This window comes from Phalacrocorax carbo, chromosome 1, assembly GCF_963921805.1.
Source record: "Phalacrocorax carbo chromosome 1, bPhaCar2.1, whole genome shotgun sequence".
Taxonomy (NCBI): Eukaryota; Metazoa; Chordata; class Aves; order Suliformes; family Phalacrocoracidae; genus Phalacrocorax; species Phalacrocorax carbo.
The window spans coordinates 14087187-14100686 of record NC_087513.1 but is presented as its reverse complement, the minus strand read 5'-3'; the positions used below and the strand labels follow the sequence as shown (position 1 = coordinate 14100686).

The window sequence follows — 13500 nt, the reverse complement described above, 5'->3', positions numbered from 1 at the left end:
GTATGACCAGAGGTCCATATGGCGCAGTATCTAACGACGACCAGAAATGCAGTCCACAGCCATTTGTGATGCAGCGATTTCATGAGCCAAATAGAGTCCTCTGTACTTAGGAATCCTCAGCTGACCCCTCTCATGAGAAGTTGAACTTTTCCTGTCTCCTCCTCAACTATATAAACTTCTGGCACTGCAACACCCTGGGCGACGAGTTCCACAGATTAACTACACATGAACTGCCACCTCCTTTCTTTTTTGAATCTGACTCCTACCAGCTTCATTTCATGCCCTGGAGTTCTTGTATTGAATGAGATAGTGAACATTTGATGGTCTCTTCATTTTCACTGCTGCAGGATGGTTTGATAGATCTCTTTTGTATCCTCCCCCCTTAGTTTGTCAACTTTATAAATTGAAGAGCTACAGATTATTTAATTGTTCCTTGTTTGGAATCTGTTTCATGTCTGGTGGTAGCGTTGGGTCTTATGTGTGTTGTGGGTGTGGAGTGAGGAGGATGTGCCTTGGCTACGTATGGATTTGTTTACTGGGAGAGAAGATACTGCTTTACAGAAATGAGAAGGAATTTAATGTTGGAGTAGCGTAGCATGAACAGGACTGGCAGAATACTTATTTATGTGGGGAACGGAGGCGTGAATGTAGTGGGGAAATGAAGAATGAGCTATGAAGAAAAACAGATAATGGATGTGAATACACACATATGAAGAAGGGATGGGTTTGGTGCCTGTGGAAGGCAGTGAGAATGAATGTCCAGAAAAGAGTTGTGAGTAGCAGGTGATCTAATAGTAATACCGATGTAAAATGGAGATCTGTATGCCTGATGGCTTTATACAAATAATAAAGCAATGTCTTCTGAAACGTCTGTGTGCACGGGCAGTGTCACAGAGAGAGGGGAAGCTGCATCAAAGGTATTACAAGTTTGCTGTTAGGTGACTGCTTGGTTTCCTTCATTTCCCAGAAGTTCCAACCTCTCTTGGCCCTTGATCTCTCTGGAGCAGTTTCGCTTGTTGTCCAACTGTGTTAATACAGTCCCAGCTGTGCTTGGCACTTACAAGTAAACTTCTCTTTGGGAAATATGACTAATGGCTGTTTAGTCTGAAAACAAACATAATGCTTATTTACCTTCTTATGTATAGCAGGCGGGGAACTTGGAGGGGAAAAGCTTTTGAAGGGACTATCTGTGTCTCTTATCTACTGCTTTATCCTTTTCTTAGAAGTCTTGGATCTTGTCTTACTCAGAAATACTGCTCAGCTGGAAGTGAGAGAGAGCCTCTGCAGATCTGCTTCCCTGTTTCTGTAAGCCTTTCGTTCTCTGAAGCATCTCGTGCCTTTAATTCCTGCCTCAATTCACTTTGATAGCTAAGGGGCCTTAGTACTCTTTTGACACTCAGATTCAAATCTGACAACAGTAAACTTTTTCTCTGGAAGAGTCATATAGATATACCATAACATTAGTAAAGTTATTTTTTGTCTCAAGGAGACTTAGTATGCTATGCTTTCTTTTCCATATTTAATTTTCTTTTTGCTTGCCTCTGTAAACAATTTTTTTTTCCAGATCAGATACCATTTTCATCAGCTGAAGGTGATAATTCATCTTCTGTTTTAATTCTTTATTGTTCCAATGAGTATTCTACATTCCAATAGTAAATGTAAATTGCTTTCAGCACTATAGAATCAGCAGGTTTTCAGAAATTTTGTGACTTATTTCATAGCACGAATAGGTACATGAGGTATTCAGAAGCAGCTCTGATGCACTTTAGCTGTCAGGGAAGTCACCCTGAGGGTGGCTGCGTGGGCGTGGTGTACCCCCACTGTCAGTGTGTCCCTCCTCTCTGGTTTGTATTTCTGTTTGTTGGACAGTTGTGCTGGGTTCATTGCTAGTGCATCTGCCCGAGTGCTCAGCACAGAGGGGAGCAACAGTTGGAAGGATTTTACTGAGGTTATAATGTTTGAGTCACTGCCCTGAAGTCAGGGCTGACTCCAGGAGTATTCTTCCTCTCAAAAATTATTAGGCAAGTGTAATAAAGTAAGAGGAAAAACAGTGATCCCAATTCAGTTCTGGTACAATTGCATTCAGAGCCATGAAGTTTCTTCATATAACTGGGACTGAACGTGCCTCAGTAAATAAGAATATAGATCAAAAAATCAGATCAGTACAAGAACAAGGATAGGGTCAACGTGGTCAGCAAGGAGTTGTTCTTGCCTGAGGGAACTTTTAATTTTGATGTCCATGTGAGGCTTAGAGTCCTGGTTTGTGAGACAAAATACAGAAGAGCTGCTTTTCTTTATCAGGCAATAGTATGGACAATAGTTTATTATTGAGAAATAATAAATGTATCGTCTAAATTAATTTATCATCTAAACTATATATTTTAGAGTAAGCAATTATTTGAAATGAAATTATCTATAGCAAGACTTCATGAGGTTAAAGGTGCCTGATTCTTGAAAACAATTATGTTTTAAAGCCTAGGTCCAATCTACAGCCCTTACAGTCATTTGTGCAGGTAGCAAAATGGCTATTCACTGAAGCAGTACATGCTATTGCATGCAAATTAGGATTGCAAAACCAAGTTTTTCCTTGTAGAAGCATTGCAAATATGGAAAATTATTTCAATGCTTCTAATTATTTCAGGATTAGTCACTTGATAATTAAAAAGTGAAAAGTTAAGCTTTTGTCCATAGTTTTTCTAATAAAGAATTACAAGTCATAAGTAAAATAAACTGAATTACAGTTGAAGCTGTTATCAGCTAGACTCGTGACTGCGTTCTCCAGTACATGCAAATGAAGCACAGCGAAGAGCCTTACAGGAATCTCATGCTGGCAGCTTGTCAGCTGTGGTATCTTCCACTTGTGGTCACTAGATTTTAGTTGTGACGTGCTGAACACCTTCTATGGATTCCTCAGTAATCCCAGCTATGTGTCAGAGTAGCTGAAGGAGTTTGCTTTCTTGCATGATGGGATTCATAATGATAACAGCATTCTGGCTATTTTGCAAGCTGAGGACCTGAAATGGACCTCTGTTGACAACTACCACTACATTTCTTAATCTCTCTGACTTAATTTTTTTATTTCTGTGTCAGTTTGCAGCTGTAGACATCTCTCAGGGAAAAGTCTGGAATGCATTTTTCATTAATGGTCCGATTTTCCAAGTCCTTTTTTTTTTAACTCATTATATCTGCAACCATGACAGCTTTTCATGTACTGCTATAAATAAATAAGTAAATATATTTATAATTATAAATAAATAAGTAAAGCAATGTGAGAAACATTTACAATCACTAATGCTTAAACTTAAGAGTTTCTTCTTTTCATTATTTATGTTGTTACAGGTATAATAATGATACTCATAAAAACCACAGGATGTTGAAAAGATACTCATTAAAGAAGGGCTATAAAACAATGGGGGTTATAAGTGCCTAATAACAATTGCTGCTATTTTGTTAGTTGTTGTGATTGATGTCTAAGTATTTTATAAGCAGTCTTAGGCTGATGTCCATATATCACAGATTACAAGATTCAAATGCTAAGTAGAAAGACCAGATTTTCTCTGCTTACCTTACATTAAGCTTCTGTGTGCATATAGCTATTAAATCAGAGACTGAACTTAAAATCTTTGGAAAATCTTATTTGATTTCTTAATCTGAGTTAATCATCCCAGTCTCCCTTTACAGTCAATGGAAAGAAATATGTTATCTTCAACCAGTAATTTATCGCTTCCTAAAATAGATACCTGGGATGTCAGATGACCTGCCCTTTGGTGGTTCTTGTTTTTAGCCCTGACAGTAAGAAAGCCTGGTGAAGTTAGCACAGGGGTATCTGTCTGTCCAATTTTTGGATATGGGCAGCTGGACCAAACTCATTGCTCTAAAGGGAGAGATTTAATTTCTTTCTTTTACCCCCTTTATCTTTTCACACTTTCACTGATTTTTGTGTGGGAGTAGTTGGTCTGCCAGCTCTTAAGGTAACTTAACTTGGTGCTTGCCGTTCAGTGTTGCCTTTGTTTATGTCACAGAAAATGAGGTGTTCAAATCACTTTACAAGTCTTTGATGTGAAACTGGAATGGTTCCACAGGAATCTGTCCTCATGAGTGAGGAATGTGACTAAAGAAAAACAGTGTCAACTTTGTTCTCCCTCCTGATTTTTGGGATTGCTCTTTTGATTGTCTGGCATGATATTAAAGAGGACACAGCACGGACTGATGACAAGCAATGTAGTACCTCTTTAATGTTGCATAGGACTTTATCTGTTTTTGTGGCAGTCAAACAGTTATGGGTATTTGTGCTTGGATTCATTGTGCGTGGCGTGGATTCATTAAAATTAGTCTGGTTACGCCAGTCCCAAGGAGGTCAACTAGGAATCCTGCCAAAATGTTTTGGGAATATAAATTGTCCTTATTAACTTATTTATACATTCAGATAACCTGTTAAAAGAGAAAATACTTTGTTTGACCTGCATGTCATTCCAACACAATATATGAGGACTCAGTTGTAGCTTATGGGCACTGTACACAGGAGCAGACCAAAGCTGCTATCACCGAATCAAAGTAGCTCAGTTTTCAGTGCGGTTCAATCCATGTGCTCTCTCTCATTGACTTTAAACATTGGAATATAAAAGGAGTAGTTCCTGAGCACCATCACAGCAAAGATGAAATCACTTTATGGTGTTTCCTTCTACTCAGATGCACTTGTACTGTACACCTGCAAAATAGTCCTGTGCCTGTGTTCACTCTTCTGTGCAATTTCTGAAGTTATAATAGATTTTGCAATAGAACTTTTTAAATATAATTAATTTTATTGGTTTTTGAGGAAGGCTGATCTAAATTCAGCTTTTTTCTGTGAAAGATTTTTTTGTACACTCATTTACTTTGTGGGTGTTCAAACACTCTGGCATTCAAATTAAATTTTAGACTTACCAGTTCCCATAGACGCATACTTGTTGTCTGCCCATATAAATATACATACATGCTGTAGATCAACATCTATTCTGTGCCTTTATTTTGTCTTTGCTGTTCATCAGAGCCAGAGCTTGTTCTTCATGACTTTTGGGGTTGGTTTGGTTTTTTTTTTTTTTTTTGATTGCAACACCACCAACCCAGTTATCTTTTTTGACTGTTTTCTTCCTTTGACTGGAAAGATGTCACCTGAGCCTTCCAGGTGTAAGCTTTGCTCCTTTTGTTAGAGGACAAGAAACAATTTATTGGAGGGGGGAGGAACCTTAAATCAGCACTGATAAAGAATTGAGCACAAGATCCTAGGGAGGTTCCTCCATGAGGCTGGCTGATAGGAGACTGATCTCTCTCTTTCTCCATGACCACCACCTTCCGAAACCTGAACCACCACCATGCGAAGTCTTAGGCTGCCACTGAAAACTTTCAGATAAAAAAAAAAATCAATCAGCTGCCTCTCTTCTGTATCAACCGCATTCAGACACAACTGTAATAGCTGCTTTGGGTAGGTGGAGCTGCCCGAGGACTCCCTTGCTGTAGTTTATAGCTCTGACACAGCTATTTCATGAAAGCCTGTCATCTTCTGTTAATACTCCCCTTATTTAGAGTTTTTTATTCTAACAAACCACCCTGAGTCTCAAGGAAGCCTGACCAGCACATCCTCAGCTGGAATTACAAACACAGATTTCATTGCTGAAGTTGATTCTTTGCTATATCTGGGACAGAGGATTTGGCTGTTCCACCCATTCCCTAGCTGCAATCGTTACTCCTTTATAGCCTGAGACTCAGAAGTGTCATCATAGGTACTAATTACATTGCAAGAACCTGCCTCCTTGTTCCCTATCAATAGCACAAGGACTTTAAGTTCAGTTTGGTTGTGACGGCATGTGGGCTGCAGTAGCCTATTTACCTCCTATAGGTGCAGAATTGTTCTGTGCATGCACTGGGGAAGTATTGTTGCATTTGTTCACTAGGGTGAATTTTTTATATCTGGCAGTATTTATCTACCTGCTACCAAGAAGCTCCCTATTGTAAATCTAACAAGCTTGTTGGTTCAGCTTCTCTTTTGTAGTCACTCCTTCATCTTTCTCAGAGGAACATTACTAAAAATACACCCAGAAGATCTAAGAGCTTTCCTATTTTTTCCTTTTCTCCTCCTTCCCTCCTTTGGCCTCAGACTCTATTGTTGCCTGAAATTAAATTGCAACGTAGTTTTGGATATAGGTTAAGATCAACATGGCTATTTGGTTTAGTTTTCTGCTGTACCCCATTGACTTAGTCTACATCCCCTGTCACATCTCAGGAGTTTTTTTCCACAGGAATCTGTTCAGATTTGAGGAGCTCCCTTACCGTTGTTTACAGTGTGAATGTGTGCATGAGCAATCACTCAGAGGAAGAAGAAAGTTTCTCACTGGCAACTGCACTTTCTTTGATGTGTGATGGGTGTCTGGGTATTTATAACCTGCCTCCTCTTTCCTTTTGCCTCAGTTCCACGTTAAAATTTTGTTTTCTGAGGTTGGGAGGAGCTGTGGGTGTAGGGTGCTGTATAAAGACAAGGGTGAATGAGGCATAAATGCATCCCTGCAGGAGGTGGTAAAACTAAGCAGAATCAGGTTCAAAAGTTTAAATGCATGCACTGTAGAAAAAACCTGCATATGTAAGGCCTGTCTTTCAGGACTTCCAGTTACTAGTCAGCAACCTTTCTTTAAATGTAGACACCTTTCAGTTGTCCCTTGTGATAATTCACCATATATTCTAGTGTAACACAAGATAGGCTTCTGTACTTTTTTACCATTTACCATAGTATAGTAATATTCATTATATTACTAATATATTTAATTCTGTTTTGATTTTCCTGTAGTTTGCAAGAAGAAAAAAGGCTTCTGGAAAATGAATATGAAAGAATTCCAAAACAGAGGGTAAGTACAAAACATGAGGAAAGACATGTTTTATGTTCTGTCAGCTAACATATAAAAACATCAATGAAAATGTTTTCACAGTGTGTAGCTCTAGAGTTTGTTTAAAATCTGGGATACATAGAAAAACCAAGAGGCAGATTTTATAGGAAAGGCTATGTTATATCATTCAGGTTTGATAACTCTAGGGCAAGCAATGAATAACTGATTCAGAAAAGATCTGGATTTTCTTCAGTTTACTCAAGAACTTTTTTTAGTGCAAATGGCTACTGCATGCAAAGATAGATGCAGGGTTTTTTTGTTCTAGGATGTGAGTATGGAAATATATTTAAAGTCATAAATCCTGATGAATGTATGTGGTTTTGTTGGAAATAAAATTCTGCAGGTCATTGATAGAAGAAACACACAGCTGGTAAAAAAATCATAGTTCATTCCTTGTTGTAAAATTGTTTATCATCATTCAATGTTAATGATGCTGTAATATCACAAGCTTGCAAAATATAAAAAGGAAAATAAAATTAATCTGATCTTTTACTTCATTTTTAAAGGAATCAGATAAGAAAATTAAACAGCTGAAAGAAAACTGTGATGAGCTCTGCAAAGAAGTAATCCAAAGGAAAGCAGAAATTAATGCAATAAAAGAAGATATTTCATCCAAGCAAAAGCTTAAATTAATAGATAAGAAGGAAATGGAAAGACTTCTGGAGAAGCAGGCTAATTTAAAAGTAATACAAAATTAATTGTGTGTATGTATATCTCTGTGTGTGTGTGCATATATGTGTATATGGGTACCTGCTTTGTCCAAGGAAACACTGAATCTTCTGGATGTTGTTTGTTGTTTCAAATTTATTAGATGGCATTACATTATTACGTTATTTTTCAATAGGTGTGAAACATGCTATGCCATACCATTATTATTCCTTTAGGAAATAATAGTTATGGTTTTGATTTAAAAATCGTCTCTATAATGACACGTTTGCTATGTTGTGTTATTGTAGGCTGATCTAACACATGCTCAGACCCGAGTTAATACAGATTTATGCTGAGAATTAAAAATACATGCCCAGGTCTTCTCCACTATTCTTTCCATGATATAGGTAGCATATTCAGATTAATAATATTCAAGCATAATTTTTATCTTGCAGACATAATGAAATGGTAATTATCAATATTTAGTTTCAAAGTAGCAGCTACAATTCCCTGGGACAAGCTCAAGTAACTCAAAAATATGTTTCCTGCCCATTTTCACAGCAGTTCTAGGTGAATATTACTTCTATGAAATCTCACCAGATTTTAAGGCTATTAATCTAACCTTTCTGTTTTGTCACTAGGATGAGCTAGTTAAGATCCTTGGTGTTCCGGCACAACTTGGAAAAGAAACTGAGAAGATGAATTGGAAAAAAATGTATGTTTTTAATAAATAATTAATTTTTTTATATATCTCCCTATAACTTATTTTCATCCATTTGTTACAGAGACAGTTTAGTGTAGTTGTTGATTAAAATTAGGATCAACAATTTAAAAAGCATCTATAATCCACTTAAAATCCACGCACTGTACTGAGAAATATATTATATGCAGTGAAACATTGTAAATTTAAGTACAACAAAGAAAAATTTAGAAGAAAACTTGTTAAAAAATTGCTTAACCATCTTACTGTGCTGCGTTACTATATATCAGATCTACTTAGTAAGTTTTTAATGGAAAATAGTCTTACTGTGTAATCTAATGATGAGGCTTTTTTACAGTTTCTAGTCCTCAGTGACTGTGTATTAGCCTGTCGGCCTCAGTGAAACTAGCAGCTTCCACAGCTAACAGTCTGGCCTGAGCTAAACAGTCATTCTCCCTTGATGATTCTGTCCCAGTTTTTTAGTCAGAGGTGCTTTGCTGTAAGCTCCTCATGTGAATTCTGGTCTCTAATATTTCAGCTGGGAAAACGTAAGCCAGTAGCCAGCCTTTTCTTTCTCTGTTTTGCATAGCTGGGTTTTTACTTCCCTGAAGGATGAATTGCTGCTTTCTGATTGTGCAAAATCTAATTACCACCTTGCAGTTTTAGCCAAGTCACAGATCCAAGTGCCTTCCAGATGAATGATGGTGCTTTTGTACCCTATTCAGGCACAGGGTTACACTGAAGTTTCTGTGTCTCCTGCTTGCAGTCCCTATTTGCAATATAGAAATTACAGAGAATCACAGAATCCCAGGCTGGAAGGGACCTCAGGGATCATCTAGTCCAACCTTTCTAGGAAGAGCATAGTCTAGACAAGATGGCCCAGCACCCTGTCCAGACGACTCTTGAAGGTGTCCAACGTGACCGAGTCAACCACTTCCCTGGGGAGATTATTCCAATGGTGACTGTCCTCACTGTGAAAAATTTCCCTCTGGTGTCCAATCGGAATCTCCCCAAGAGCAACTTGTGTCCATTCCCCCTTGTCCTCTCCATGGGACTCTTTGAAAAAAGGGAGTCCCCATCTTCTTTGTAGCTACCCCTTAAGTACTGGTACATGGTGATGAGAACCCCTCTGAGCCTCCTTTTGTCAAGGCTGAACAAACCCAGTTCTCCCAGCCTATCCTCATATGGCAGCTTCCCAGTCCTTTGATCATCTTGGTGACCCTTCTCTGGACCCCTTCCAGCCTGTCCACATCCTTTTTGTATAGCGGGGACCAGAACTGCACACAGTACTCCAGGTGTGGCCTGACAAGCGCTGAGTAGAGTGGGCTGATGATTTCTTTCTCTCTGCTGGTGATGCCCTTTTTGATGCAGCCCTGCACCCTGTTGGCCTTCTTGGCTGCAGCAACACACTGTTCGCTCATGTTGAGCTTCTTGTCCACCAGGACCCCCAGGTCCCTTTTGACAGAGCTGCTCTCCAGCCAGGTGGATCCCAGTCTGTGCTGCACTCCCGTGTTATGTTTTCCCAGGTGCATGACCTTACACTTGTCCTTGTTGAACTTCATAAGGTTGTTTGACTATGTTAAATTTCTCTATTTTAAAACCTGTATAATGGTTGCCTTCTACGTTTTCCTCACTGCTCTGCTCAATGCAACTCAGCTATTATAAATATAAGAATTTTCTCCTATAGTGTTACAGAGAAACAGTTTTAAAAAGCTACTACATTGTATAGGTTATTATTAATGAAGCATGTAAATGAGTCTTTCTACTTGTGTTGCTTTGCCGAATGACTAACTAGAATTTCCAGCCTTGGGACTAAAATTTAGAAGTGTCATACCCATGTACCTAGTAATTTGACAGAAATCAGTTTACTAGAAGTCTTTCCAATACTGTCATGGTGCTAAGCTCCCTGTTAGTCCCATGGCCATTTTCAATTTTATTGCTGAACTACTAGAGTAGGTAGTTATGGGGTTAAAATGGTTTTGTGTGTCCATGGAAACTAGCAACTTATATTTTGCCATTTAAATATGCATGTGGAAATGTGAACCCCTACTCTTTTGTTAAAATATATCCACAGTGATGCAGAGAAGAAGAAAGAGGCCCTTAATGACGAAATAGAAGACTTGAATGGTACACTGAAAGCCATTGAAAAAAGGACTGAAGAGATTTTGCAAGAAAAAGAAGATGTAATGAAGGAATTGGATGGGAAACAAATTTTGCTAGAAAGCAAAGAACGAGAATGCATTACTTTGACAAAACTACTAGAAATTAGCAGAGAGAAAGAATCAGCAGTCCTATCAGAAAGGTTAGAGTAGAAGACATAAACCATGAGTATGCGTGAACAATTCTTTTTTCTGCTGTATTGCTTATGTTTTCAAGTTTTAAACTGCAACCAGTGAGGATTAGAAATTATCGGGCTTGGTTTGGACTTTTAAATTGTTTATATAAACTGCTGGAATCTAGGATCTGGCTTCAAGAAGAACATCAAAAATCATAAGCATTTCATAAAATCCTGGGAGAGTGAAAATTGATTTTGCTCTGAAAGGGAAATCTTTTAGAGGGTTTCTCTCTCCAGTGAACATACATTTTTTTTTCTGTGTAACCCACAGAATGTAAACTGAGCAGGAAAAAAGTATATCGGTATTTTCATTTTCAAATGGGCATCATAGATTTCTGTGCCCACGTACTCCTGAATTTCAGTGGGGACTGGTTATTAATCTCTTTAATATTCCCCTGAATTATGAGCTTATATATACTTGGTAAAGTAAAATGAACTGTTAGGTTGATTGCAAACTTTAAATGATTCTTTCTTTGCAGAGGAAGATATATAGTTGTAATTGTGGCCATACGCTCAGCAGCACTGCTTTTGCCTTTAAAGTTTTGTATTAAAGCATAGTGGCACTTTAAGTTGAAATATTTGAGTCAAACAAACATATAAATATTTCCTCATACTAAAAAATGTGTGTTGTTCTTAAAAGTAATAATTTCTCTGGAATTTTTAGCATATTTAGAACAGACTGTGAGACCTCATTGTCATCATTAGGAATATTAAAATTGATTAAAGTAATAAAAATGCTACCGTTCTAGGTAATTTGTGTCAGTAGTCTATGAGTTTGCCTTGCTGCTCAGCCATAATGATGCAGTACTCAAAACCCATTTAAAGGATCATGTCTGTTTGCATACATATCTTGGTCAAGTTACCCATTTCTAAAATTCTCTGTCTATCTATATAGAGAAGCTCTGGAAGATAATTTAAATGAATGTGTCTTGGAGAAAAAAAAGCAACATGATATTCTCATTCACAAGCAAACACAGAAAGATAAAGAACTGAGAAATTTTAAAAAGATGGAGTTACAACTGAGTATGATTTATCATTCCTTGGAACAAGAGAAGTCACAGCATAACAGACTCAAACTAGAGGTCTGTATGAATACATTGATCATAAGAATTTTAAATTTTCTTGTAAGAAATCTGTCTATGAAATCTTTTGACTGGTCCTGAAAGGGGGAAGGGGAGAAAAGTGTCAACAAACCTACACCTAACAAAGAAACCTCGAGGTGCTCTGCTGTAATAAAAATACTGCATCAAGATATATTTGGGCTATTCTTAAGAAATGGATTTTAGGGTAGGAGCATCCTATCAAGGAGAACTGGGAGATTATATTGACACTGTGGCATCATGTCTTCCTTTAAAGCACTGTGGGATTATGCTCATTTTATGAGTGGCATAATATAGCGACTTGCCCATTGGCACCAAAGAAATTTGTAGCAGACAGTGAAGCCACGTGCTGCCTGACTCTCAGATGATGAAAAGATATATCTTTATAAAATTCGAAGGTTGGTTGTGCATTACTGTAAACAATTTATATAGTATTTAATTTATTCCAGGGGACAGGAAACCAGCATTACATAAAGTTTGGTATTGAATGATATGACATAATTCCCTATGGTCTCTTCTGTTCCACTCAAATTTCATCTTCCTCATTTCCTCCCTGCATTGGTATTTCACCCATTCCTCCTTACATACTGATTTAATCTTTTCTGTTTTATTTGTGCCTTTTGCTATGCTGATTTCAAAGGGCAGTCTAATTCTGCTTGTTTATTCAAAACATTTCCTTTCTTTTCTCCTTCCGAATAGCTCTTAACAATTTACTTTGTCTATAACTTTTTGGTATTCTCTTCATCTCATCACTGGTTCTTCCATTCTCTCTTTCTTAAGCTTTTCTCCTATACTAGATCCTTGCTTAGTCTAAGTTGCAAGTCAGTGTTATAAAATTAATCTTGCTTCATCAGGTGAATATTTTTTCACAGGAGAATATCCATTATGTAAGTTAAAAGCACAAGGACTTGATGTTGCCTATCTAGATACACAGTGTCATTGACATTTCTCTTGGTCCTTCTAGGCAATTCAGGGCAGAAAAAAAGTCTTATTTATATTACTGTAAAGTGTTAAAAAATAACTATCTGATATCAAAACCCACACATACTTAGCTTTACTATTTAAACAACTCTAAACATTACTCAATATTTAATATTATTAAGTCATAGAAATTTTTTTTCTCTCTCCTGTGAAATTCCTCCTGAATTCACATGTGTATTAATTACCCGGTAATATAAGCCCACCTGGGAGGAGTGAGGAAAGCTTTATAGCTACACAGAAAACTTATAGATTGAATTTCCTGAAATACTGATTAAAGCACTGGCTCATATTCCAGACGTTGATCTTAAAGTTCCTACTGACTTTCTGTTCAGTATCAGCTAAGAGAATCTGGGAAACAGTATTTTTTTCCTGTGTTCCTATTGAAGAAATATGCGTGACGGGAGAATCGCAATAGTTCTAAAATCAAATGCCATAACTCACCGACAGCTCTGGTTAGAGTTCACTGTAGAGTCTCACTGTTTGGTGAGATCCAAACCCAGCCCAACCCAACCCCTTTACACTGTGTGAAAGGGTAAGAGACCTGTTATGAGACCCTTAAAGTTTAAGGTGTGTTGCAAAAGATTCCCTCAGTGCTAACACTAGGTTGTCCTATAGGCTTGTATGTGTCCTGCAAGTAGCATCATCATGAGGAGTGGGGGAAAGGGAATGCCAGCAGAGATAGTAGTGAAATTCTATGCAGGATTTTATTTCAGAAGTTGCAGGATGCTATCCTAACACAAACAGGCCATGGCAAGGTAGTTGTTTTAGCCTGTCCTCCCATGCTCTGTTTTTTCTCTGATTGCATTCTTGACTCTTTTAGAA

The 13500-nt window shown here is 37.7% G+C and overlaps 1 protein-coding gene across 1 annotated transcript in view; it reads left to right on the top strand.

The window, feature by feature from the left end:
• The window catches only part of CCDC146 (coiled-coil domain containing 146), an 81315-nt gene that overhangs the window by 48002 nt on the left and 19813 nt on the right, over positions 1 to 13500 (top strand). Inside the window, exons 5-9 of the mRNA XM_064444276.1 lie at positions 6818 to 6875; positions 7421 to 7597; positions 8204 to 8277; positions 10337 to 10564; positions 11493 to 11679. Coding sequence (XP_064300346.1) covers positions 6818 to 6875; positions 7421 to 7597; positions 8204 to 8277; positions 10337 to 10564; positions 11493 to 11679 — 724 coding nt within the window. The remainder of the gene's footprint in view (positions 1 to 6817; positions 6876 to 7420; positions 7598 to 8203; positions 8278 to 10336; positions 10565 to 11492; positions 11680 to 13500) is intronic.